The sequence below is a fragment of the Delphinus delphis genome, chromosome 6 (genome assembly GCF_949987515.2).
Source record: "Delphinus delphis chromosome 6, mDelDel1.2, whole genome shotgun sequence".
In the NCBI taxonomy this organism is placed as follows: domain Eukaryota; kingdom Metazoa; phylum Chordata; class Mammalia; order Artiodactyla; family Delphinidae; genus Delphinus; species Delphinus delphis.
In genome coordinates this window covers 43,910,129-43,937,353 of record NC_082688.1, presented here as the reverse complement: position 1 = coordinate 43,937,353, position 27,225 = coordinate 43,910,129, and the positions used below count along the sequence as shown (strand labels likewise).

The following is a 27,225-nucleotide window of genomic DNA, read 5'->3' as shown; positions in this document are numbered from 1 at the left end:
ACGTTCGTATACCAAATGGGGATCATATGTCTTTGCATGTTGCTGTTTTCACCTAACAGTGTATCATGCGTATCCTTCTGGGGCAATCCATAGGATAGGACTCATTCATTTTACTCTTTCAAAATTTTTGGAGTATGGATATCCCATAATTCATTCAACTTTCCATTGAGGATCTCTCAAGGTTTTAATCTGGGAAAACAAGGACTTTAGTTTTAAAACAGACCATTTACTTTTAGAGTTAAGGCAGTAACAAAAGAAGTAACTCTTAAAAAGAACAAATTTTTCTGACTTCTAGCATTGCACATCTAATTATAGAAAAGCAGCGGTGACTCATTTAAATGTGTTAAGATCAGCATGAGAGGGTTTTTATGTGTTTAATATACATGGGCTTGCGACTTAGTCTAGAGTTGAGTCTAGGATTTGTCATTTACTGCTCTCTGACCTGATTTAGATCAAATTACCTCTCTGCTTCCATTTCCTCATCTATAGTAGGGCAATAATAGTATTTACTTACAAAGATGTTACGAATGCTAAGTGAGATGATAATGCATATAAAGCAATTGACACAGTACCTGGAACATAATAAGTGCTCAAGAAATACCATATATACGTTTTTCTTTCTTTGGAAAAGAGATCATGTTCATACAGAAAACTTTGTATTTATTCTCAGCCCCCCATTCTTCTCTCCTATAGCATTCCACACTGTGGAGTTCTAGATGATTCCATTTAGTTACTTGTAGTGGTAGATTAAACATAATCTGATAAAAGTCAGCATAGACTTTCTGAGTTCTATAATGTCATTTATTTTGTTCTTCCTATGTCTATACTCACCTTCGATTTTACTTGCCTTATAAAAGCTCATCTTCAGTTTCATCAAGGTAACCTCTCGGTATACAAATTCATTTCAGTTATCCATGTTTGTGATTTTTGAAGCAGTATATTAGATAGCCTTTTCCAGGAAAAAGAAATCTTTCATTCTTCCACTATCAGGCATCAAATGAGTTGGTAAATTTTATATTCTTTGAGATTATTTTAATTTGTGTTCTTTGTATAATATATACTCTCAAATATATGGAAAATAATTGGATAATTACTTTATACAAAGTTAGATTATAGAACACAATAATGAAATAAATAAGTGATTTATTAGCTGAGTGATTTAAGGAATGAGGGAATAAGTGACTAAAAATAATTCCTTCAAGAAACTAGCTGAAAATTTATGTGGCAGTCTAAAGTCACCGTGACTTTAGACTGTTGCAGTTTTAACTACATCATCTAGAAACTACAGGAATTGGAATTTCTTCTTTTTATTAAGTTTAGCCAACATCCGCACTGTAGATAAAAGATGGAAGAAGACATCTAAGTTTTATACGTAATACATAAAAGTTTCCCCATTCTAGCAACAAGACGAAACAAACGTATCGTCTTGAGCTAAGGAGAAGTATTATGAATGCAATTAAACTGATGACTGGGGGGAAACAGAACTGATTTAGTTAGGGAGGACAGGGAATCATCTTTGAGGAGGTGATATGTGAATGGAGACATAAGTGATAAGAAGCCAGTTAGGTGAGGAAATGTGGAAGGAATGCTCTGTGCGGAAGAAACAGCAAGAGCTAAAAAGCCCCCTGAGTGGAGAACGATTAGGGTGTATCTCCAGAACAGAATGCTAACTTGGGCGTTGGGAGCAGCAAGAACAGAAAGTGGGCAGTAGTAGACGGCCACAGAAGTAGGCAGGGGGCTAGCTCAGCAGGGCGTCCTAAACCATGAAGGGGGTCTGCCTTTTAATCTGCTACAGAAAGCCAGTGGAGGTTTTCAGCAGAGGTAGTGGCCTGATGGAATACACAGTTTTAAAAGATCACTGCTGTGTAGAGAAGGGACTGCGTGTGGGGCGAGGGATGGGAAGGCAAGAGAGGAAGATTGAAATGGTCCAGGAAAGAGTTGATAATGAGTTGGACTTGGGTGACAGCAATGTCAAGACATCTGGAGAGATGGGTGGCAAGAGAGAGAAGCTTAAGGATCAAGAAAGCTTTCACAAAGGAAATAAATACATTTTGCTCAGGGAGTCCAAGTATAGATTGCATCCATGCCTTCTGCTTGCTAATCAAAAAATGTAGCAAATATTGAATTTCAAAGTGCTCCCCATTTGTTTACTATCAGATAAGTATTTGGCCTAGTAAAATGGAACACTGTTTTCAAAGACTTTATAACAAAATCAAAATTGATTCCATTTATAGCCCCTTTAGAATTAATGTACCAAAACTGCATTAGAGAAACTATGTTAAACAAACCATGTCACGATTGACAACTTGCTCTTTCTCTCAAAGATGGCACTATGTTTGCTGCTACAGAGCTATAAAATTAAATGCAAGAATTAGAAGTATATCATTTGGGCTGCATGAAAATAATAATAGTAATACATTTAACATTTGCGAGACTACTATACGATAGTTACTCTCCTAAGCCCTAAAATAGATAACTTTTAATCTTCACAATAATTTCATAAGATATATACTCTTCTCCCCAATTTTGTAGAAAACAGATATTCAGCATAGCTAAAGAAGTCAGAATGTGGGCTTCCACGAAATCTAATAGATTTTTTTTTCAAGTTGTCATTTCTGTTCTGTTTGGCACATCTGTCTTCCTCCCTCCATCTGTGACCACATACTCTAGCTTTTCTCCTGTTACCATGGTGAATTAATTGCTCTTCTACCTGAGTCCACTGCCTCCAATTCTTCACTTGACCCCATTCCTTCTCACCTCATCAGTGACATGGCTCAATCAGTTAGCTTCTCTTTCATCTTTAAAATTTCCCTCTCAACTGTATTATTGCCGTCCACAAACGTTCACACTGTTAATTCTCCTATCTCAAAAGAGAGAGAGGAGAATCCATCTCTGGGCTCCTATCTCCTTCCAATTACTGCCTCATTTTTTTTTTTCACTTTGAAACAAAATCCCTTGAAACTGTGGTCCATACTTGCCCTCTACAACCTCATTTGTCCTATCATCTGGGAAGCCACGGCATCAGGACTCTGCCCCATCATTCCACCGAAGCTGTTCTTATCAAGGTCACTGTGAAACCCAGTACTCTTCTCTGAGTTCTTATCTAATTTGTCCTGACAGGGACTCCTGCCTGGTTCTTTCTATCCACAATATAGCATACATGCACTCCAACCCTTCAGAACCCCCTTTTGGCAATTTTTATCCCTTCTTCTATGTATTAGATTTACTTACCTTGTTAATTGATTGTCTCCTCCATGAAGGCCCTGAGTTTGACTGTTTTGTTCTCTACTGTATCCCAAGTACCCAAAACAGTGTCTTGTACTCTGTAGGTATTTAGTGAATGAATGTATGAATGACTTCCGTGCCAATTTGCTGCATATACTGAGTTAATTTTCTTAAGGGTCACGCTTTCATTGTTTTTGTTTAATATTTTGGAAATGAGTTATTAACATACATGGAATAGTCTGGTGATTAGTGTACCCAGACTGCATTCAGACTCTTCAGTGGGTCCTAATACCTTGCCTTTTTCGAGTTAATTAGCCTCTCTGAGGATCAGTTTGTTCCTCTGTACAATGGAGCTAAATGCTAGTAATTAGTTTATAGGACTATTATGAGGATTATATGATTAATGCCTGTTAAATACTCATCAGAGTTCCTGGAACATAAGAATCTCTCATTATATTATGAATCTTAATCATTATCATCACTAAAAGGGCAAGAGTAATAAAAGTGAAATACTGATTAATCATGTAAATATTATAAAAAGTTTTTATTGTTCCAAATCTCTGGGTTTAATCAGTTTCATATTGCTGAATGGTCCTTAGGGAAGGTAAGTATATAATCTTGAGATTATTATTAAGGAATGGCCAAAATAAATGGGAGAAAATACCCAAGGTTTTCTAAAGCTTTTCCATAAAACACTAATTAATAAAATGCTAAAAACGGGGGGGATGGAGGGATTTTGCTTTCAAATGCACTTGAGAAACACCACTTATTATATGCGTCCTTTAGAAATTTAAAAGCGTATTAAAGGCTCTGAGAAGTCCTGCAGTAGAGATGTGTTTAAGTTTATTTAATCAATGTTCTAAACTTTAACCACACCAAAGCTTTTATTTTCATGACTTTTTTGAATTGCTGTTAAATTTCACTTTAAGTTCTTTAGAATTGCTTAGTGAAAATTCAGCTAAACTTATTAGAGTCAGAATGTTAGAACTGGAAATAATTTTAGTGATTGGGTTGTTTTTACCAACACTGATGTATTTATTTACTTGATGTCACTGCCATTCACCCAATCTCCCTTCCTAAAACTCATCATTTCCTCTTTTCTTCGATCTAGTCATCTAATAAGGCTTTCTTTCCTGTACTACTTCTGAAAAGTCTGTGGAATCTGCCCTCTTGTCCTCACGACTAGAACCAACATCTCTCGTATAGACTTTGGCAATAGCATAATTTCAAAACTTCCATCCTCCCAGCTTGAGCTTCAACTTTCAATTCAGCATGAACACCACAGCCACAGAAGTATTTTTACATGTAAATCTTGTCATTTGTCTTCTCTTTAAAACTCATCACTGCTCCCTGTGACCAACAAGGAACATTCTAAGCTTCTTAGGAGGGCACATAGGGTCTCTTACAATTTTGGTAGGAGTCTCAGAATCAAAATCTTGAGAAAGGATAGTTGAAAAAAAAGTTGCTCTCATTCAAACAGATACGATTTCACTTACCATGGGATCCTTTGGATTGGCTCCTCGGTATGACTGGCAAAGACTTCCCTCAGGGGAAACTCTTGGCTTCATCTGCCCACACAGTTCTAAATAAGAAAGGATTTTATAAAATGAGTGAGTTGACTGACAATGTTTCAGAGATAGGGGACCCAAGGTTTGGTGTCAGAATAAGGAGCTAATTGCCTAAAATTGTCTTTGATAGACTCTTTATTCATTCATTTATTTCTGGTTGCATTCAGGAAACACTCACTGGTGGTTATAATATTCCAGGCACTTTTCTAGGTGCTAGTGGCAGGTGAATAATACTCAGGACTTGTCTTCAGGGAGCTCACCATGTAACAATGAGTAAAGGTTCTAGACAAAGAGCCATCAGACTCCCAGATCTGGTGAACAATAAGGACAGACTAAAGTACACACGATAACAAAACGTACTGTGTGCAGTCTAGTTGCCTTGCAGTCATCTTTTTTGCCCTAGTTGGGTTATTAAACTTTAATGATGCATTTGATATTCATCAACAGGCATCTAATGCATTGACAGCATTTCACAGTTTCCTGACAAGAGTGTTTAATAATATCCTTTAGAAAACAAGTGAAAAACATAGAATTGAATCTTTTCTTTTTCCCATAATCAGAAAACCCTGTATTCGGATTACCAGTACTTCCCTGATTATTTTACTCAAAAAATATTTCTTAAGTATTCACTACATACCAAGCACTGGTTTGATGTTTAGCTTAATGTTTTATCTGGAGAAATCATGGGGCTCATTGTAGGTATTGTAGGATCATGGCTTATAGTGTTTGCTTTGCCATTTATCTGCAAGTATACTTGCAATTTCAGATTCTTTTTATTTGAGCATTTTAGGCTTTGGGGTTATCCATTAAGGCATTACAATGAATTCATGACAGAACCAGTGTCAAGGATGGGGAACAAAAGTAGGCGAAATCGGAATCGTTGGTCTCTAACTCCCTGTTGGAACAGTGGCCTTCATCCCATCCTCACTCTGCCCTTCTATTCAGGGGTCCCGGTGGAAACTAGTCTCTCATGAAGTCTCTGATTAGTATATCTCCTTTCTATCATCAATTTCCTTTTCAATTCACCAGATTTTACAACTGATTGAATATTTAGAATATTTGCTGAAAGCACAAGCATGCTTTATTTTCACACATTGTCTCATTTACACACGTGCACACACACAGTTTCTTCACCCTTAAATTAAAGGCACATGTTCACAAAAACAGGAGAGAAGAGGTATAATGAGCTTATATAATAAAGCAGTAATAATAATCATAATAAAATGAACCAATCCCACTCGGGAAGGATATGTTTTTATCTGATACACACCCAGCTGTAGCAGGCTTGGTACCCATTTGCATTTTAGTAAATGACAGATTGTTGTTAAATTAGTTGGCAAATGTTGTAAAACTTTGAAATAATATATGGGCAGGCAAAGATAGACAAGGGAGCTTTTTTTAATATCAGCTTCACTTCATGAAAATTGACTTTATTTATTTAAATTTATTTATTTATTTTTGACTGCGTTGGGTCTTCGTTGCTACGCGCAGGCTTTCTCTAGTTGCGGCGAGCGGGGGCTACTCTTCGTTGAGGTGCGCGGGCTTCTCATTGCAGTGGCTTCTCTTCTTGCAGAGCACAGGCTCTAGGCACGTGGGCTTCACTAGTTGTGTCTCGCGGGCTCCATAGTTGTGGCTTGTGGGCTCTAGAGCGCAGGCTCAGTAGTTGTGGCTCACGGTCTTAGTTGCTTTGCGGCATGTGGGATCTTCCTGGACCAGGGCTTGAACCCATGTCCCCTGCATTGGCAGGCAGATTCTTAACCACTGCGCCACCAGGGAAGTCCCCAAAATTAACTTAAACTGGAGTTTATGTTTAAAATCCTCCCTTAGAATTTAACTATGTACTGATGGAACTCTGTGTTTTTAGAACTTTAACAAAGCTAAGAAGTGACTTGCCAAATGGACCCAGTAGAACGTTATCCATTTTGGAAACAAAGAAATAGATGTTTTCATAAATACATAGGTGGTTTCGCATTCTGTAATTGAAGATTATCTGATATCCAAGTGTCAGATTTAGATTACTGTGTTATTGTGAATTGTGATGCGTTTATATGGAAAGAAGCACAAATTTGTCCTAGCCTTGTATAATGCACGTCAGGTATTTCTTGTCACCTTGTTTTTAGTTTAGAGATTTGTTATTAACACTGTGAGTGGTTTTTTTCAACTTTTGCAAATTCCATTCTAATTCCCTTTGTCCTACTCATGGATTAACCAGATATCAGTAACAGTCCTCTTTTCTTTTAGTTTGTTTTGTTCAATTTTTAGTGACTCCTGGGCCACCTGGGGATAAATGAAGTCCATATCACAGGAGTCATTCTAATATAGTCTGGATGTCCCTGTTATAGGGAAGATACAAAATCATACAGAGATTGGATTAGGTCAACTTGAGGTTCACACCAATTCTGAGTGTCTGTGATTCTAAACGTAGATTTGAAAAAGCTGATGGGGAGGACAGGTACATAAATTTCCTAAACAAAACATGGCAGCAACCAGAAAAGGAAGGCCACTGTGTAATAAACAAGGATCAATTGAACTGAGTTGATAGTATCCAGTGATTTAAACGTATATATGGCTTTTATTGCAGACTTCTTTTCGCTTGCCCTGAGCCTACATTCCTCATCTTTAAGAGGAAAACAATCACATTTAATATTCAGGATTGTAAACATTATTATGATTATTACCTCTGATAGCCTCTCGAGTTAGGCATAGGGATAATTTTCACAGGACATCCCCCAGTTTCAAGATTTGAAAACCAAGTCTTGGCAAAGTAGGTAACCTGGTCCTTAAGAAGCATGACTGTGGGTCAGACTCAGGTCTGCCTTCCAAGCCTGTGCTCCTGGCCCCCATGCTCCGTGTGATATCTGCTCTGAAGAAGTGCGTCATACAGGCCTGTCTCCGCATACTCAGCTCTCGGCCAACAGTAGTTTTAATTCTCGTCATGAAAGTGAACACGGCATCAGGGACCTTGCTCTCCTCTGGACTCCTGGGAAATTTATCATCTAGGCAAACTGATTTGGCATATCCTGAACTTCACTAGCTTCTCCCTTTTTCTTCATCCCTGGATGCAGTCTGTGATGATGTCGAAAGTATCGGCTTTAAAGTCACAAAGACCAGAGTTGAAATCTCAGTTTGGTTTCTCTCTCAGCATTTTGACCTGGAACAAGTTACTAAGTTATCAGAGCTTCCGTTTCCCTGAGACAAGGCTATGATAATACTTTATGGAGCCATCGTGAAAACTGACTGAGGTCTCACATACACAGTGCTCAGACCAATTGCTGGTCTCCCCCCGAGAGGAAGGCCACCGTTCGGCATCTTTAAGGACCCTAGAGTATCCACCACAGTCTTGTAAATAATATAAGCTTAATATCAATTGTAATTTTTTCAGAAGTGTGATTTGCTTTCATTTGAATCAGGATTATGTTTATGGGAAGAAACTGTAAGGGGCTGATTTTCTGCCTTTCAGAAATGTTATGAGCTACTCCACAAAAGGTCAAAGTCATTGCTTCATGGAGTAGAGGCCTGTGACATTCAAGCCCCAGGATGGGCTTCAGAGAGCGGCAGCTTTGCTCACCCCTTCAGAGCTGAGCTGGGAGTTGGAACCAGCCCACAGGAGGCATTCTCTACCCCAGAGCTAACTTAGAGAAGAGTATTAACTTTTCATTATTGCTGGAGTATCCATCCTTCTTTCCAAGTGCCTTTCCAAACATTTACAATAAATTCCTTTCATACCCCTATTGATAATAAATGTTTTTATTCTCTGTGAAAGGAATTTTTCAAATTCTCCTTCAATATAATTTAAAGGTGATGGTATCTTTCTGGGCAGTTCGAAAATAGGGAATTAATGTGAATATGGAAAATATCCTTCTCCATTTCATGAGTCTGGCTCTCCTGAAAGTTTGAGCATGACATTGCATTTGCTGTGCGATGATCCAACGCGGAGAAACCTTTGGGAGGTATGTCTCTTTTGCCCTCAAAATGGGAGTGCTGGGATGGTGAATGTCCAGAATACCTGCGTTGGTGCTGTTCATTCTTGTGATTATTTCAGAGGGCAGATGACATTCAAACGTACTCTTTCAGTTGCTTGGAATGAGAAATTGACAAACCCAATCTGCATGCTTCTCCCCAGGACCGGTGTTAGCCTTCCCCAGGCCCTGGGAAAACTGCTGGAACAGGACTCAGAGCTTGCAGGACTGTGGGAGTGACCAGAAGTAAATAATAACCTGAGTCTTTCTGAGGCTTCTTTGAGTCAGATGAGGAAGACAAGGGCTGAGGAAAAAAAAGGGGATGGGCATTGATCGATATGAATTGACCATAGATAAACATGAAAAGCAGACAGTTACTTGGGGATTGTTGATTTGGCAAATGAGATAAAGCAGGAAGGGAAGGGTTTTGGGGTTTGTTTCTGGTTTTTTTGTTTTTCCTCTAATGCACTATTGCTAAGCAATATTTCTCTAAACCACGTTGTTAAGCATTTTTGGGAATACCCAGTGTCAGTACTAGTCAGTGGGGATGAGCATTGGTTGAGTTGAGACTGGATTATCTGGTCCTAGCTTTTCTGCCACTGAATGGCTCTGCTCGCTTTAGTCCCTTAATTTCCTTACGTAGAAATGTAAAATTTCACTGTACGAACCTCTTATGTGTCCAGCTTTAAATAACATCCATAGCACATTCTTCGCCTCCACATTTTTATTATGTGGAGTTTCTAAATGTACATCGAATCTGCAGGTTAACAGGAATAAAATTATTTGCTTGAAAGCATATTTATTTCCATTAGTAAACACACCTGGTCTTTATTTACTCCTAGATCTTCTACTATCCTTTCTCCATGAAAGACTGATTTTCTTCTTCTAATTCTACTTTAGAAATAAACAAAGTAAACGAAATCTACCCTGATGTAATACTACTCCCAGGAGCCAAGGGTTACACCATTGAGCACTTGGTGATAAGGTGGAAGAAGCTGTATTATGTGTCCAGGTCCTCTGTCAGCTCTTCTGCAGAAAGGGAAGCTCTGATGACAGGACTGATTCTACAAGCCTTCAGTGAGCTGATGCTCTATTGAATTTATATTCTGTCAGATGTGGTGCATAAGCAACTCAATTTGGGTTTTTTTCTTCTTTCTATTCACACCATAAATATAAAAGTAGCTTTTTATCAGGAACCTGAATCTGGGGTAGTTCTGTATTTGCGCTGTTGATTGATCATTCTTTACACTAGTCTTTGGCCATATGACTGCAAGTGTCCTTTTAGAAAACTGAGCTAAGGTCACCTTTGGATTCCCTGAATTCAGTGCATCATGCTTCTCCTTCATGTACTAGATCACAAAGAATATCATGGAAAGACCCTAAATGTAGATATAAGTGGCGTTTTTAAATGTGGCATTTTACCAGAAATGCTTACAACTGTTGTCACCAGCAGCTGGTCCCACAATCGTAATCAGGCTCTCTATTCCTTTAAAAGGGAAGTCGACTGCATTTGGTATGCTCCGGAAACGTATACAATCGATTTTCATTTGTGCCGGATAAAATTAATGTCATCACAAATAACTGCATCTAATATTTTTAGTGTGTTATTAAAAAGTCAACAGAACATAAAAAATTGCTGGGCTTCCCTGGTGGCGCAGTGGTTGAGAGTCCGCCTGCCGATGCGGGGGACACGGGTTCGTGCCCCGGTGCGGGAAGATCCCACATGCCGCGGAGCGGCTGGGCCCGTGAGCCATGGCCGCTGAGCCCGCGCGTCCGGAGCCTGTGCTCCGCAATAGGAGAGGCCACAACAGTGAGAGGCCCGCGTACCGCAAAAAAAAAAAAAAATTGCTTAATATATATGGCTTAGCGACCTACTGTGTACACAGCAAATCAGAATACAGAAAACCTGATGTGGGGCAGAAAAGGTGGGTGGGGTTGAGATGGAGAGGAAGAAAGAGGGGGAAACGAAGTCCTATCACTTGAGAAAAGGCAGGAAGACAAAAATGCGGAGAAATAGGTTGCCATTCACAAAAGCCTTCTTTAACTGCATTTGTATTTTCAGTCTTTTTCTTTCATCAACCATCCTTTGATAGGCTAAGTAGCATAAAATGAGATTGGTGAGGACACTCCCACAGAGTGTTTTTTGTAAGTCACTCGACCACTAGGGAAGTCCGACAGTTTGGTTTTAAAATGCTTAGAGTCATTCCTCTGTTTACCTTAGTAATTCTGAGAGCACAATAACTAAACATTCTGAGAGCAGAGCGGAATCGAGGGAAACCTGTATACTCTGCACGTCGGACATTCCGACTTGTAGAGTAGATCTTAAAAATGAGAGTCAGGTGTGCTTATTTTCCAGGTGAGGATACTTGTGTCTGGCAAAGTGAGCACTTCAGCATGGGATTGTTCCTGATAAAAGCAGCACGTAATCCCTGGATTCCTGACCCTCAGAGGCCACGTCTCCTTCTTTTACTCCTTTAAAAACGTCTCATATCTGCCTCATTCGATTCCCTTGGGCTTTGGTGGGGAGTGACCCAATTTATTTCCTGGGTCCAATTCCGTCTCATACAATTAAATTTCCCTACCCCAATCTCCATCTTGCCCAAATGCACTGATTGAAGAAGCAAGTCTTGGGCTTTAGTCTTTCCCAAAGACTTCTGATTACGTCTGTCTCATGACTACGCTCTCTTGGTGTCTTCCCAAAGAAGACTTTTTCCCACCAGGTTACACCAGTGTTGTCTCCAAGGCATCGGAAGCTGTGTGCTCCTGATTTGTTTTCAATTGTGGATTATATTTCTTTTCAGATTACTTTTCAGGTCACCTTTCAGGAGCCTTCATTTTCAAATGAATCATCTGTCCTACTGATGATCATGATTCAAAGAGTTATTAAGTATTTAAAAAGCAATATGGGGACTTCTCTGGTGGCGCAGTGGTTGAGAGTCCGCCTGCCGATGCAGGGGACACGGGTTCGTGCCCCGGTGCGGGAAGATCCCACATGCCGCAGAGCGGCTGGGCCCGTGAGCCATGGCCACTGAGCCTGCGCCGTCCGGAGCCTGTGCTCCGCAACAGGAGAGGCCACAGCAGTGAGAGGCCCGCGTACCGAAAAAAAAAAAGCAATATGTATTTTTAAATTCTGAAACAAACATCTTGGGTGAGCTACAAAAACCTTTCCAAAGTTTGTCGTTGCTCTTGTTTTGCGTTTACATCATGATTCTGGACCCAGACCTGTTTCTTTCAGTGACCCCTGCTCTGTTAAGGAACAGGATTTATTTTGTCAGAATGTTTTTGAGCTTTAAAAGATGAACAGTTCTCTCTTCACATCTCAGCTACCCAATAGTTGTAGGTGTCCTTGTCTTTCTCCAACCTCTTCCAACCTGAAGCCCCTTTATCTGTGAACCACGTATGGAAGAGCTTCCATAGAGGGCTGCGCTCGTCTCTCACTGATATACGAAGATCAGAAAAAAGCAGGGAGCAGAGCAATGAGGGGCTTTGGTAAACTGGGTATCAGGCTGTACTTGGAAGACATCACACTTAAAAGAGAGTTCCTCCTCCTACAGTTGTTTTACTGTGTCTCTTCATGTCGACACATACAGATATGTAGGTTCTGATCAGACTTACTGGTCTCCCTCTCCTGTCTCCACCCTACTCTCCTTACATGATAGTGTGCCCATTACTTAATGTTACTCAGTTTTTTTAATCTGTAGAAATGCATGTCTAATTTGCTTGACGTTAAGTAATAGATGTGAAAGCACCCAGCACAATGTCCCGTCTTTTGTATTGCAAGAAGCCTCTGGTCACTTAGTCATGTCCCTTTAAGAATACAGTTGACCCTTGAACAACACAGGTGTGAACTGCAGAGGTCCACTTTGAGGCGGATTTTTTTCTTCAGTGGTAAGTACTATAGTACTACACAGTCTGCAGTTGGTTGAGTCCACAGATATGGAGGAACGGTATATAGAGAGGGCTGACTCGAAGTTATACATAGATTTTCAACCGTGCGGAGGGTTGGCACCCCTGTCCCCCACCATTGTTTAAGGGTCAACTCTACTTTCTAAGCAATATGGAAAAGAAGTAGTATTAAAATACCAAATACAATCTAGCTGTATTGGCTGAAAAATTATCACACCGTTTTAAAGAAAGAAATTTAGTTCCATTAAAGTCTATACCTCTCTAAACCTGACTTGCAATGTATGATTTAATTGATAACGCAGCATCAAGTATCCTTTTCTGACCTGAACCACAAGAAAATCCAGTTTTTTTCTAGCCTTTAATAATAATGTTTATGGCGTATATAAATTAACTTTTGTAGGGCATACTTGAGAAGAAACACATACACAATTAGATAGATACACAATGAAAGAGAATCTTTAGAATTTGGTCAAATTGGTCCTGTGTGGGGCTTCCCTGGTGACGCAGTGGTTGAGAGTCCGCCTGCCGATGCAGAGGACGCGGGTTCGTGCCCTGGTCCAGGGGGATCCTGCATACCGTGGAGCGGCTGGGCCCGTGGGCCATGGCCGCTGAGCCTGCGCGTCCGGAGCCTGTGCTCCGCAACGGGAGAGGCCACAGCAGTGAGAGGCCCACGTACTGCAAAAAAAAAAAAAAAAAAAAAAAAAAAAAATTGGTCCTGTGTGGATTTCACAGTATATTTCGCTGTAAATTTACTAACTTTTAACTTGGCACCCAGTTAAATTAGAGGATTCTTTTCCTTTCCTCATACAAAGTTATATTAATATAACCAGCTGTAATCACAGTACTTTACCGAACTATACAATAATGTTATTTCCTACACTTCGGGAAAATACGTGTCTCAAAGATCCTTTTCTCTTTATAATATTCTGCCCACCTTCCCTTCTCCCTACATCCCACATTAAGATTTAATTCTTAAATTACTCTGAGCTTTAGAGAAATGTCCAGATTTCTTTTCACCACATATGTTTTGGTTTTCTGAATATTGCCCACTAATGAAAATTCCCTGTGCATCTGTAGTAAATAAACCTTTGAATTGCTAATTGTTTCAGATCAGCCCCCGAGATCTTTAGCAGCTGTCTTTATGGCATTTTCAGCCCACAGATTCAGTCTGTTTGTTTCTGGGATTTTAATCATCAGTCATACACACAGGCGCAAAGGTCAGGTTGCCTTGTGGACAGAGTGGTGGCAACATCTGCATGTGCTGTAGCCTCCCTCCTTTATCTCCTTCTCTCACCTTGTGTTAGTCAGCTCAGGCTGCCGTCAGAGAATGCCACAGCCTGGGTGGCTTAAACAACAACAGTGGATTTTCTCACTGTCTGGAGGCCAGACGTCTGGAAGTGCATGATCAGGGTGCGAGCAGAGTTAGGTTCTGGTGATGCCTCTCTCCTCAGCTTGCACACAGCTGCCTTCTTACAGTGTTGTCACAAGGCCTTTCCTCTGTGCACACACTTTTGTTGTCTCATCTTCTTAAAAGGACGCCAGTCCTGTCTGATTAGGGCCCCACCCTTATGATCTCATTAACCTTAATTACTTTTTAAGGGCTCTATCTTCAAACACAGTCACCCTGGGAATGTGAAGCTACATCTTCCATTCAGTCCTCCAGCTCCCTGTCTCCCCTTCTCTCCACAAGCCTCATGCTCTAGGGTACTGATCTCTATGGGATCCAGGTCCTCTGGCTTCTGCTGGGGTTCAGCCTTGGGATACATTGGCAAAAAATGGGAGAGAGGGAGGAAGAGACTGGGGTCTTGCTCAGCACACATTCCCCTGGCTTCTTCCCTGCAGGGCCGACATGGGTTGGCGAGTCCCCTGACCAGATTTCAACTCCTATTAGCCCCTCTGTCTCCCGTTTCAGTGACTCCTCTCTCCCTGGCTCCCTTTAGGCAGTTACTGACCCCATACCCTCCTTTGGAGTTTGCCTTTGCCATGCCCAGTGGAATTTAAGCTTTGGCTCTGGCCTTAGTGAGCATTTCCAATTCCCAGTTTGCTCATCTGTAAAATAATGATATAGACTTGAATTGTGCAGAATAATGTTTGTACAGTCCTTGGTACGTAGTAAGTTTCTGTAAATGTTAGCCTCTGTGGTTTTTAGTGCACAGTGAACCTTCTATGTATAAAACGCTCCTTGATTATAAAACAAAAATTATCTCTTGGGCTTCCCTGGTGGCACCATGGTTGAGAGTCCGCCTGCCGATGCGGGGGACACGGGTTCGTGCCCCGGTCCGGGAGGATCCCACATGCCGTGGAGCGGCTGGGCCCGTGAGCCATGGCCGCTGAGCCTGCGCGTCCGGAGCCTGTGCCCCGCAACGGGAGAGGCCACAACAGTGAGAGGCCCGCGTACCGCAGGAAAAAAAAAAAAAGATGTTAAAATAAATAAAGTATTATCTCTTAAGAATTAGTCCTAGGTTTTCCCTCTCAATAGAGGAATAAATGTGTTTGTTTCTGTTTATAAAAATCATACATGGTCACGGAAGGAAGGTATAAAAAGAAAATAAAATTCTTTCCTAATCTTACCGAACAGGATAAGTTCTACTACATCGTCACTTGATGGTAGCTTTAAGCGTAAAACTGTACTACACGTTAACTTCATTGCGCACACATGCACATACATTTTTTTCTAAACTGAGACTATACTGTATCATTTTGTAGCCTACATTTGTAATGATATTACAACATAAAAGTACCTTCCGAACATTGTCTTATTATTCTTTTAAAATGAAATACGTTTTTAGAGATCTTTTCAGTCATAATTTACATAGATACATGAATGAGATTGTGCCATATGTGCTTTTTCATCATTTTGTGGGTTTTAACCTATTATCTTGTTATGGTTCTGTTTAAACCAGGTAGGTTTTGTCATTATCTCATGTGTTCTGTTGACAGGTCAGGTAAAGCTCTGCTGTGACCGTGCTTCTTCCCGGTGACACAGCCCCTCAGTGTGTGATGGGGAGGGCACATTTTGGTGATGAAATGGAACCTTCTTATTCTTCCCTGGCTGCGACGTTCTGTCTCTGATGTATAGACCTGAGTCAGTCGCCAGAGTTTCTCAATCTGGCCACCCACACCATAGTGAGGAGTAATTCCCTCTGGAGAATTGGAAGCATTGGACAAAATCCTTAGTTTATGATGGGTTGGTGATTTTTGCATCCTTCTCTATGTTTCGTGAATATTTGGATGGGAAACTGAAGGATGGTAAACCAGGTCCGGCTGTCTAGTGGCAATAACATCCAGAAGTTCCTCCCCCTCTCCATGAATTTTTCCCATTCCTGTGTAATCATATTGCATTTTTCCACATTGAAGGGCAAAAAGAAATCCATGCTCAGGTCAGGTCAAATCCTGTCATAAATATTCTGTTCCCTGAGGATTCAAGGTCAGGGAGAGTTTATCAAAGATACTCCAGATTCTTTGTCATCTCTCTTTCCTTGGCTCTTTTTTCCAGAAATTCCAGGACAACACTCCAAATACTTTTTCCTCCACCTGACACCAGAAGAGCTGGGGCCTGGAAAGGAGAAAGAGGTTTAGTCATCACTAGCTTTGGGACTTTGGTTTGCACTTCCTAATTACAAAGTGATAGACTTGACCTACGTGTCCTCCAGCATGCCTTGTAGTTTTAAAATGGTAGACTTTCTGAAGGATTCAGCTGTAACTGTTCTGAGAGATGCTCTTCACTTTGGCTTATGTTTCTCTTTTCTTCTGAAGATCTCATCTTACAGAGAAAAATAGTCCATATGCTTCAATGTATCTGTGTTCTACGTTGCTTCTTCTCCTTAATTATTTTATGACCTTAGGAAAGTCTTTGAGTTTATGCCAAGTTTGGGCATAAAGCATGTAAGAAAAACTTCTTGGGTCTGGTTGAAGAAGGTATCCACAGTCAAATATGTTTGGAAATTACTTCAGATCGTGCCTCCCTCTTAGTTTTGCAATGAACCGTCACTCACTAAAGACTCTTAGAAGTTCTGCAGTAAGGGAACCTGTTTAATTTTGCTTAATTCAGAATTTCCCAAACATATTTGATCTTGAAATCCTTTTATTTCTGGTAGCATCCATAACATCCCTCATAATTAATATCCCTGCCATGCATAGAGGAAGCACAGCTCTGGAAGGAAGGCATCATCCCAAATTCTGCCCTTTATTGGTGATGTGATCTCAGAATAAATACATTACCTCTGTGCACCTCACATTGCTCATATATCAAATGCGGGTACATAATAGCGGCCACTTCATGTGGATGAAGATTTATAGGAATATAATATGACTATGGTAATTGTGACTAATAATATTCCAACTCTGAGGTCTGGCTGTCTGGGTTCAAATTTTGTCTTTCCACTTACTGGCTTGTGACCTTAAAAACATTACTTCTTTACCTCAATTCTTTATCTGTGTGATGGGGACAAAAATTGTACCATTCTCACAGAGTTGTTGGAGGAATTCAGTCTGATTCATGTAAAACATTTAGAATTGTGCTTGGCCCACGGTAGGTACCTAGTGAAATGTTAGCCCTTATGATCGTCACTGTCTGTGCTCTTGTTACTTCTATGACTGCATCAGGTGAAAGGTAATATTTTAGTTTCTTTTTTTAAATGGGATATAATTGACATTAGTTTCAAGTATACAACATTAATGGTTCAATATTTGTATATATTTGTGAAATGATCACCACTGTGAGTCTAGTTAACATCCATCACCATACATAGTTACAGTTTTTTTTCTTGTGATGAGAAATTTTAAGATCTCTCTTAGCAACTTTCAAATGTACAATACAGTAGTATTAACCATAGTCGTCATGCTGTACATTGCATCCAGATTAGTTTTGTCTTTTTTTTTTATAAATCTATTTATTTATTTTTGGGGTGCGTTGGGTCTTCGTTGCTACGCACAGGCTTTCTCTAGTTGTGGCGAGCGGGGGCTACTCTTCACGGTGGCTTCTCTTGTTGCGGAGCACGGGCTGCAGGTGCACGGGCTTTAGTAGTTGTGGCTCGTGGGCTCTAGAAAGCAGGCTCAGTATTTGTGGCACGGGGGCTTAGTTGCTCCGCGGCATGTGGCATCTTTGCGGACCAGCAATTGAACCCGTGTCCCCTGCATTGGCAGGTGGATTCTTAATCACTGCGCCACCAGGGAAGTCCTATATTAGTTTTTAAAAGCAACTCCTCTTACTTCAGAAAGCAGCTTAGATCCAGCACATTATTAATGCAGCATCGTACCCCTTCTGCAAATGCTTCATTCTGCCATGTTGATATTGATCTTGTCTTCATCTAGAGTCTGTGACCCATGTCTTCCATCATCTAAGTTTTTCTGTTTGTGTGCAGGGGCGGAGAGGCCTCGGCTCTGTTTTTGTCTGGGCATCGGGAAATGGTGGGAGGAGCAAAGACCACTGCTCCTGTGATGGCTACACCAACAGCATCTACACCATCTCCATCAGCAGCACAGCCGAAAGTGGAAAGAAGCCTTGGTACCTGGAAGAGTGTTCGTCCACGCTGGCCACAACCTACAGCAGCGGAGAGTCCTATGATAAGAAAATAGTATGTGACATTTGCATGTCTGGCATGATTGGTTTATTTATCTTTCACTTTGAAACACAAATGGAGACCATACATTTATATGCACAAGTAATATATGGAAATAGAAAGATTAGCTGATTACTCAACACAGATATTTGTAAATATTACCATTCCGTTACCAAGTCGTTGAAAAAGCCTGTCTGGGTCATTACATTCCAGCATTGAATGTGGCCTTAGACATGATTAAGCTTCAGTTTTATTGAAGACAAATGAATGGACTACATTCACCTTGTGAGTTGGTGGCAGAGAAAAGACTGGGTGGGATTCTCAGCCCAGTTCCCTATCACCCTGTCCCCGTACTGCCTTTGAACTTCAGCTTGAGTACTTTGGTTTCAAAGTAGGTACAACGAATTCAGTGCGACCTAAACCTATGTAAAAGGTGCTTCTCTAACACTGCAGCACAGAGTTTGCCTGAACGAGAAGCACAGTAGTCCTGTGTGATCTGCTTACCAACATGCTCTGCTCTCTATGCAGATGGTAAAATGGTTAAGAGTTTAGGTTTGCAGGACCAGCCGGCGTGGCTTTCGTTCACTCTGGAACTATTTACTAGCTGGGTAACTTTGGATACATAATTTTTCTGTCTCAAGATCCTCACCTGTAAAATGAGGGCATTTAGTAATACCTAGTTCATGGAGTTATTTCAGTGATTATGAGCAAGTAGATAGAAAGTGCTTTGCACACTACCTGACCCATTGGTGCTCAAAAGAGGTCTGACTTTTAGGATGCCCCACACTGTGCGACTGACTCTAAATTTCAGACACCTTTGCACTTTGCTCTTTTCCTGATCGTGGTTGTATAAAATGTCTCGGGGTTTGTCTTTCTAAAGTGGAGCTTTTTAGCATTTAGCCAACACCCTGCTTTCAGATCCTGTGATTCACGCAGGTTTGGTTCACTCTGCGATGCTCCCTCTGGCTTTATACGGCAGTGGAAATAGAGGTGATAAGATACTACCTCCTTCCTGTAATTCTTCATCCATATCTATTTGGTTCCTCTTGATTCCTGATTACTATAGGATTTTCACGTTTGATTTCTCGGCTACCTTTCACTATCCTCTTAAGTTACATTTTTCAGATTGATTTAAATAAAAACTGCCTACCCCTATGCATATCCCATCTGTGCCCATCTTTCTCTAATCCCTTCATAATAATTGGGTTAAAAATATGCACATGAGTAACCCTGGAAGTACCTCCATCATACATCAGTAAACATATTCCACAATACAAAGTGAAATATAAAAGGAGAAAATACAGAGATGACAAGTTTTGAAGTTCCATGGCTTTCTTCATGGGAAAGTGATGCTCTACGATACTTTACCATGATGATGGAAATGTTTTAATCTAGGAATGTTCCTTTGGCTTTCAAATTTGCTCATCTCTCAGAGCTCCTGGTCAAGGCCCACTAATACTGAGTGGCATCCGTCAGTTCTGCATCATGAAAATCCTGATGAAAACTCTCTGGAATAAGAATTGTCTTCCCAAACTTCTAGAGTCTGAAGGCATGTTAATGAAAACTCGCCATTGCTTCAAAGTAAATATGCCCATCTAGTGCTATTATTTCCTATGGGGCAGTTGTTGTGAGAGAGGTGTTTTTAAGTTCCATGAGTGCCTTCCTTAAGGGAAGATTATAATCCAATGGGCAAAATATCAAGGAGGAAGGAAGTGTTGCCGGGTCCCAGATGGAAGAGGACAGTGCAGATAGAGGGACCTCAAAATTGCTACCCTGAGATTTACTCCTTACACTTGACCTTCCTGGGCTTTTCATCACTACCTACTGTGATGGTGTGGTAGCTGCTATGACCCCCATTGACTGGGTGGTCATTTAGGATTCTTCCACAGACGGACAAATCGATCATTCTGTGGTGAGGGGATAGGGCTTGAGAGGAAAGATGGACGCCATGATTTAATGTCAGTATCCTTGATTCAGGTCATATTTCACTTTTCCCTTGTTGCTGCTTCTGATATCAGAACCTTTACTGACTCACTGAATATATAAAGTGACCTGTTTACCTTTTACTTGGCTCTGCCTTTTGTTTAACCTCTCCCATTTTCGTAGCAGCAATTGTACGAATTTTTCTCTAGCCAGTTCTCAGATTCTCTTGTTTTACCTGAACCTCCAGATTACCCTCAGTTGGAGAGGAATGTGGTAGCTGTTCCCAATTATAATCTCTAGCTACGGACAGACCACTCAGTGGCTAAGTAACCTCTACCGAGTCTTGGTTTCCTCCTCCGTAAAATGGAGGTGAAGCCAGAACCAGCCTCATAAATTTTCATGAAGACAGCAATATACTGAGCCTAAGGTACTTACACAACGCCTGTGGCAACGAGCCACCTAGTAAGTGGCTGGTACCCTTGTTCCCTAAGTCAGGGTAGCTTTCTGTATCGTGGGAGCTTAGGCTGGTCGTTTTTCCTCTGTTGTTAACAGAGGTGCTTGTCGCACCTTCGTTTTTCCAATCTGTAGAACCACGATCCGTTCCACCCACCCCGTAAAGAATGGCACTTTGATGGTAAACATGTTAACAGTTTGAACGTGAGGAGAGTTGGCGGCAACATCAGGCTTTTATGGTCCAGCTGCCCCTTTTCCTTCTAGATGTCAGAATGACAAATAATCCTGCTCTGCGCTTGGGACCTTTTCTTCACCACGCTTTGAACCAGATGTCTGTGGTCCCTCAGAGATGCCCGCATCCTGTTAGTGGCATCCGTGATTGAGTGTTACAGGAACAGCAGTGTCTCCCTTTGTTCTGGGGCTCCCCTCCCCAGTCCATCCATTTCCTTTTGTCATTTGCAGCTTCTTCAGAAGAGCACAGTTGTCATTCTTCATTCATAGAGCACCTTTGTGAGTTGAACTGAGGCAGATGCTGAGGATCCAGGAGAGAGGAAAGATCTCACTGCTCACTTTGGTTAAATAATTTTTTCTTGTCCTTTTCATGGTGTGCAAGTAGGAAAACCTGGCCCTGAGTTTCAGAACGTAGCCAAGTCTCCATCCCTTAGTTTCCTACCATCACTATCATACAGTTGTGGACCTTGGTATTCCACGCATGCTTTAATAGATTCGGATCAGTGATGGCCTTGAACCTTATTATAGCAAGTGAAGCAACTAAAATATCAAGATTACTATGATAAGAAGCTCCCCTATAAGGTAAATAGAAATCAGTTGAAGTGACTGGTTATTATGAAATAATGTTTTTATTAACAACACCGTATACATTTTATTCCATGCCAGACATGTAGTACATTTACAGTTATATTAACATGTCATAAATATAACATTTTTTGCCCTTCTGATGTGTGCCTGGTAGTGTGCTATGCACATTGAATGCATCCTCTCTTTGTATCCCCAAAACATTATGCAGGAAGATCAAGTATTGTCCCCACTCTACAGGTGAGAAAACTGAAGTCTGAAAGGTTAAAAGAAACACATGTAGTGAGTGGTAGAGTCTGGATTCCAACCAAAGTTGTGTTGAACCCCCAGCCCACCTTGTAACCAGTGTGCTGTCATGCCCCAGATCCTTCCCAGGGACCTCCAGCATGGGGCTGTATAAAAGAATGGTGCTTTTCTTGCCTGTTTGGGGTTCTCTTCACAGTGATTTTAAAAAAAAAAAGAAAAGTATGTGGACTATATAGGCATCCACTGTTTTTCACTGCTTGGCCCACTCGTTCTTTTTGAATATGGAAAGTAATTTTAGTTTTTAAATTTATTACCTTTACTTCCATTTACATTCTTGATGACAGTGTATTCAAATTTTATACACTCCAAATACAATGAGCAATTTGCTTTGTAGTCCTTTAGATCGGCGTTGTCCAGTAGGACTTTCTGCTAGGATGGAAAGGTTCTCCATCTGTGCTGCCAAAATGGTAGTCACTAGACACACGTGGCTGTCGAGCATGTTAAATATGGCCAGTGCGTGGAAGAACTTTAATTTTAATTCCGATTAAACTTTAACTGATTTAAATTTAAATATCCACATGGGACTATTGGTGATTGTATTGAACAGCACATTTTTATCTTTATGGCTCACTAATTTTGAATTTCATGCCATTAGACCTCTTCCTAACCCCCTCAGACGATCGGTCGGTCTTCTGGCAAAACACCTAAGCCCTTTGCCAGTCTAAGTGGCTAATTCCCGTGGCCTGGCGTTGAACTCCCCAAAGTTACCTTTTGCCTTTTGTGTGATTTCAAACCAGGGCCCTCCTGTGCGACTCGCGTCATCTGGCAGGAACACTCTTTTCCCAGAAACCACTTCATTTATGCCTCTTCTCCAATTTCCTATCAGGGAGGCTGTTCTTCCTCACCTTCCCCTGAAAGAATGGCACTCCCCTCCCCCCAAACTCTACTCTTTTATCCTGTTCAGTTTTCTTTCTGGCATCCTTAGAGCTACTTAACATGATGTTATACATTTTTTTATTGACTGTTTTCCATGCTAGAATGGAAACAACTTGAGGTTGAAGACTTTGTTCTTTCCCAGAGCCTGAGCTTGATAAATGTTCAGGAGTAACTGACATTGAGAAAGATAGAAGCCTCACAAGGCGTTTAAACAGTCACAGGAGGCAGGGAGGTACTCTCAGAGAATCTTCCTCTACTGGTAGGTTGGAGAAAGGCAGAGGGTACGTGACAATATATTTCACATAGGAAATTGCCTACAGGAATCCCGCTGTAGAAAGCTGTACATCCAACTCTCCTTAGTGTCAAGGAGCCTTAAAGATCCTGTCTTTATGTAACCCTTCACTACCTCCTGAATTTCTCCCAAGTTCTTTGATAGAGATAAAGCTCCCCTCCCTCCCCAGTCACTCCCATCATTAAATTATATTTCTTTGGGGACTTGTTCAGCCTTTGTCTTTTTTTCCTCTAGTAATTTGTCTCAGTGATTGGAATATGGGGGCCATCGTATTCCTCCTGGGTCTTGTGAGCCCGGGTTTAAATATATGCTCTGCTCAGCCCTCTTCTGATGTCATTTTATTTATTTGTGTTCAAAACAAACTTGCTGCCTGGGGTATCTCAGGGTTGGCCTGAAAGACCAGTTCCATCGGAGGAATTATCTTATTGCTTTTAATATTCCTAAGCAGCTACACATTTCCTTTTGCAGAAAGTACCCTCTGCACTAACGAATTTGTTATTCAGATGCAGTCATTGCTATCATCTCTCTGTTTCTCCTTCTGATTTGGGAAATGTCATGATTTTTCATGAGTGAAAGACTAGCAAATCCACATGTGTTTAGTTTGTATAGACGTCTGATCCATATTCTCTTGAGAATGTTAAAAAGAAGGAAGGAAAGTTTATGCCTAAAAAATTCTGATTTTTGACTGTGGCCCAAAGGAGAATGGCGATACCCACTGGTTGACGGGGGCTGGATCCCAAGGCCAGTTTCGCCATAATTGCTGGTGATGGTCTGGAACTGCCACCTTTGCTCTGATGGGTGACTCCACTCTGTAGCTCAGCTTTTTCTTTTGCTGCCATTTCAGGATTTAATACTTCACCACTTACCAGCTCTTTAGTGGCTGCACGTCCTTGGGCTCATGAATCTCTCTGAGCCTCCATTTCCTTAGTTAATAAATAGTATTGATATACCTTCCTTGCAGAGTTCTTGTGGATCCAATATAATTTTATATAAACAAATATATTTTATATACAACATACACACCTATCGCTCATTGCCTTGCTCTTTGCAAGTTGCTGGTGGTGGTGGTTTTAGAAGCAGTGCAGCTAGTGTTAGCAATAGTAGTAGGAAGAGAAATAGCTATACTTCAGCCCCTGGATTGTGTATATACACATATACACATAATTTTTGTAGGCTGCTTATAAGTTTATGTAAGTCTTATTTGGAGAATCGATAAAGAAGTAACCTTGAAGTCTTTCCTAATAAGTGGGAGAGTTTAAAACATAGAACAAAATGAGTAGAAAGGAGCTTGACACTAGTAATTCAACTTAACAAATAAATACTGTACCTCTGCTCTGTACCCAGCACTGAGCTGAACATTATAGAGACTCAAAAATAGATATAAGATGGGATCCTTCTTTGGTGATATTAACCTCACATTGATAAGCAAGACCTTACGTTTGCACTTTACAGTTACAGATTCTCATTGCAACATGGGAGTGGAATTTTGTGTGGTCTTTTGTCAGTCATAATCGAATTTTACACCAGTCTTTGTGACTTTGGTGAACACAGAAAGCGTTAGTCTTTGGTTCCTTTATATTTTGCCGTGCTTAATAAATCAGCTTCTCCTATTTTATTCGTTAACACATTTAAGATGTAGTTTCTGCCCTTATCCTCCTCCAGAGATGTGTCTGAAACAGGTTTTTTTGGGGGGGCACCTTTCTAATCCAAATCCAAATCGACACCAGAAACAAATTCAACCTGACAGACAGAATCATTTCATGTTTTAAAAATATCTGTTCAGTTGCTCTTTTAACAGATATGAGACAATATGGCACCTTCAAAATAAAACAGATCCCAAGATATCAGGGAGATAGAAACTCCTAACTGTGTAAAGATTTGTCACTCATAGCCAGCCTCAATCTGAACTGAGATTCCCTGGAGAATTACATCAACAGGCTAGAATAAAAGATCCAATCAGCCCAAGTAATCGAAATGTGAAATACTCGGAAATAAGAGCTTAGGATGAGAGAAAGGGATGGTTCTTCAACAGCAGAAGCCTGACTCGACCTGAATACCCACCCCATCTCACCAAATCAAGATGACATCCCAAACTTTGTGGAGTCCAAAAGCCCATCTGCTACCCATCCCGGGAGAGGCTGAAAATCTAATTTGCTGATCAAGACAGCTTTGATCTGGTGTGAGGCCTGGTGTCATCTCCTGTTTCCTTCACTCTGATGGGCAGAAATGATATTTTCTTGAGCAATCTGAGAAGTTCTGTGCAGAAAAATTCTGTTTCTGATTTGGGTAGTGAATTTGGGGAATTTAGAGCATGCAAGATGCGCCAGCGGGACCAAAACCAAATTCTGAGACATTCTAAAATGGAATTGAAACTTAATGCGCTTTATTGTTCTGTTTTCACATATCAACTCTCTGAATTCCCAGCCCCATGATGTGGGCCAACCGTCGAATGCAACTTTTCCTTTAAATTACACTGTCAGTTCTTGTATGCATGTGTTGTGATTAATGGGGTTACCCCATGTGGTTCCAGTTTGGGGAGCATCATTTTTCTTGAAAATTGCATGCTCCTTGGTGGTCTTTGCCTTTTCTTTCTAAAGATGGACATAAAAATGTCCTGATGCTGTGCGTTCTCTTAATGATGAAAACCTGCCTTAGATCTTCCCGGTAATTTACACCTCAATATCTCGACCACTGACAGTAACTTCCTCTTGAAATGCCCCAGCTGGAGTTTCCACTTAAAGCAGGATGAGAAGGGAGTGAGGATGTTTTTGTTTCTTTTCTCTCCATTCCTTTTAACCTCCCTCCTCTCCATCACCTTCCTGTTCCACTCCCTTTCTACCCCTACTCACTACTCAAGTTTCATTTAGTTCAAGTGATTGGAAAAAAAAAATAAAAGCACAATGATGGTGATGTGGAATTCTACAAACTTGCCTATATTAATAGCATTTAACAGTAAATTGGTGTTTATATATAAAAGTACTAAATGGCTGTTTACTTAAGTATATATCATTCGTGTATATACCTGCGGACCCTATTTGGATGGAGCATATTCCTATGGCCAATCCAACATCGTAACACTTTTATTGTTCACTGGAGGTGAGGCTGGACGTAGCTATTTATTACACTCGCAAATGCTGCACACACTTGGCGTCTCCATTCTGGATTTGTTTCTGTACATTGAAAGCGTCTGGTGCAGCTGAAGAATAAGCAAAATGAGCCAACTGAGAAAGCGTCATGAAAAATCTTGAATTCAGGCACAAGTCATTGAAAAAAGAAAAAAAACTTGGCAAAGGAATGTGACCGTGAGGGTGAGGTAAAATGAGAAAAATGCAGGCAAGGCCACCTCTCAACAACAGTATATCTGGAGACCTGGAAACAGGCTGCTGCTGGGGTATTTATACATTGACTTAGGGACCAGGCCTTTGGAAAATAAGGCTGCAAATTCACCCGTCATTTCAAATGAAATAGAAATCACTTTTTAACAATCCATCAATCCCACTTCTGAGTACATATCCAAAAGAATTGAAAACAGGATCTGAGGACTTCCCTGGTGGTGCAGCGGTTAAGAGTCTGCCTGCCAATGCAGGGGACACGAGTTTGAGCCCTGGTCCAGGAGGATCTCGCATGCCACGGAGCGGCTAAGCCCAGTGCACCGTGACTGCTGAGCCTGCGCTCTAGAGCCCGGGAGCCACAACTACTGAAGCCCACGTTCCTAGAGCCCGTGCTCCACAACAAGAGAAGCCACCGCAATGAGAAGCCCGCGCACCACAATGAAGAGTAGCCCCCGCTCGCCGCAACTAGAGAAAGCCCGCATGCAGCAACGAAGACCCAACGCTGCCATAAAGAAGGAAGGAAGGAAGGGAGGAAGGAAAAAAAAGAAGAGAGAAAAGAAAGAAAGAATTACGAAAAGGCCAGCTGTGGGTCTAAAGGAGTTGGTCTTTAAAAAAAAAAAAAAAAATTGAAAACAGGATCTGGAAGAGATATTTACACACCTATGTTTATTGCAGCGTTATTCACAATAGCCAAGAGGTGGAAGCAACCCAAATACCAATTGACAGATGAATGAATAAAGAAAATATACTATATAATACAATGGAATATTATGCAGCCTAAAAAGAAGGAAATCCTGCCGCACGCTACAACACGGATGAGCCTTGAGGACGTTATTCTAAGTGAAATAAGTCAATCACAAAAAAGACAAATGCTGCATAATTCCACTTATATGAGGTACCTAGAGCAGTGACAGTCACAGAAGCAAACAGTAGAATGGTGGTTGCCAGGGGCTGGGGAGGGGCCATGGGGAGTTGTTTAATGGGTAGAGTTTCAGTCAGGCAAGGTGA

At 41.0% G+C, this 27,225-nt stretch overlaps 1 protein-coding gene across 4 annotated transcripts in view; it reads left to right on the top strand.

Annotated features, from left to right (window-relative positions):
• Positions 1 to 27,225, top strand: part of LOC132427286 (proprotein convertase subtilisin/kexin type 5) — a 405,656-nt gene that overhangs the window by 165,675 nt on the left and 212,756 nt on the right. For all 4 annotated transcript variants that reach the window (XM_060014607.1, XM_060014609.1, XM_060014610.1 and 1 more), the window contains exon 8: positions 18,022 to 18,234. In XM_060014607.1, coding sequence (XP_059870590.1) covers positions 18,022 to 18,234 — 213 coding nt within the window. The remainder of the gene's footprint in view (positions 1 to 18,021; positions 18,235 to 27,225) is intronic.